The following is a 757-nucleotide window of genomic DNA, read 5'->3' as shown; positions in this document are numbered from 1 at the left end:
GCCAAAGGGCCTCAAGTGGTGCACATCAGCTTTCACGCCGATCATTCGCTGGACTGGAATTCCATCGATGGCTCGATAGTACATCATGTTCTTGATGTAAACACCATATAAAAGGGCATACCACCAAAACGAAATAGCAAATCCAGACTTGCGCATCTGCGTCTTCGTGTATTTATTCAACGATGGATCGCACGCTCCACAGCATTCAGATATGAGCTCTTAGGTCCAACTTTGATGTGCTCGATTCCACGCTCCGCATAGAACGCCTTCATATCCCTGATCACGAACTCACCACCTTTATCTGTGAGAACGCGTTGAACCGGAAACTTCGCGCTTTCTGCAGGCTCGTGCTCACGCTGGACGATCTTCGTGGTCCCACGACCAGCTTGGCGCTCCGCCCACAGCACGTAGCGCTGCATGTACTTGTTCATAGTCTTTCCACTCTTGTCGGTCAGCAAGAACACAGTGAGATATCGGCTCCAGCAATCCATAATTACGAGAATCGCGACATATCGAGACCCGTTGTTTTGTGGCGAGAACATCAAATCAGCAAACACAATCATGTTGGGAGCCGTAACTTGGCGATCCAACTTCTGCTGATGTCGCTTCTGTCTCTGCTTGCCAATATGGCAAGAGTCACGCGTCTTGAGCTGCCTGTTCATGATCATCATGCCGCGCATGTCTCCTCGATCCGCCATGTTCTTGAGAAACTGAGCATTCGTGTGTCCAGTCCGGTTGTGCCACTGCTCAAGTGTGA

The 757-nt window shown here is 50.2% G+C and overlaps 1 protein-coding gene across 1 annotated transcript; it reads right to left on the bottom strand.

Moving 5' to 3' along the window:
* Positions 1-176: 176 nt before the first annotated feature.
* PHALS_08283 (FOG: Transposon-encoded proteins with TYA, reverse transcriptase, integrase domains in various combinations) lies at positions 177-698 on the bottom strand (the record flags this gene model as incomplete). The annotated part of the gene is made up of 1 exon (XM_024723606.1): positions 177-698. One exon carries the CDS (start codon positions 696-698, stop codon positions 177-179), a length of 522 nt encoding a protein of 173 aa, XP_024574565.1.
* Positions 699-757: the final 59 nt, after the last annotated feature.

Source organism: Plasmopara halstedii, assembly GCF_900000015.1.
Source record: "Plasmopara halstedii genome assembly, contig: Scaffold_322, whole genome shotgun sequence".
NCBI lineage: Eukaryota > Oomycota > Peronosporomycetes > Peronosporales > Peronosporaceae > Plasmopara > Plasmopara halstedii.
The sequence above is the reverse complement of the archived record's forward strand: the minus strand, read 5'-3'. Positions and strand labels throughout refer to the sequence as shown.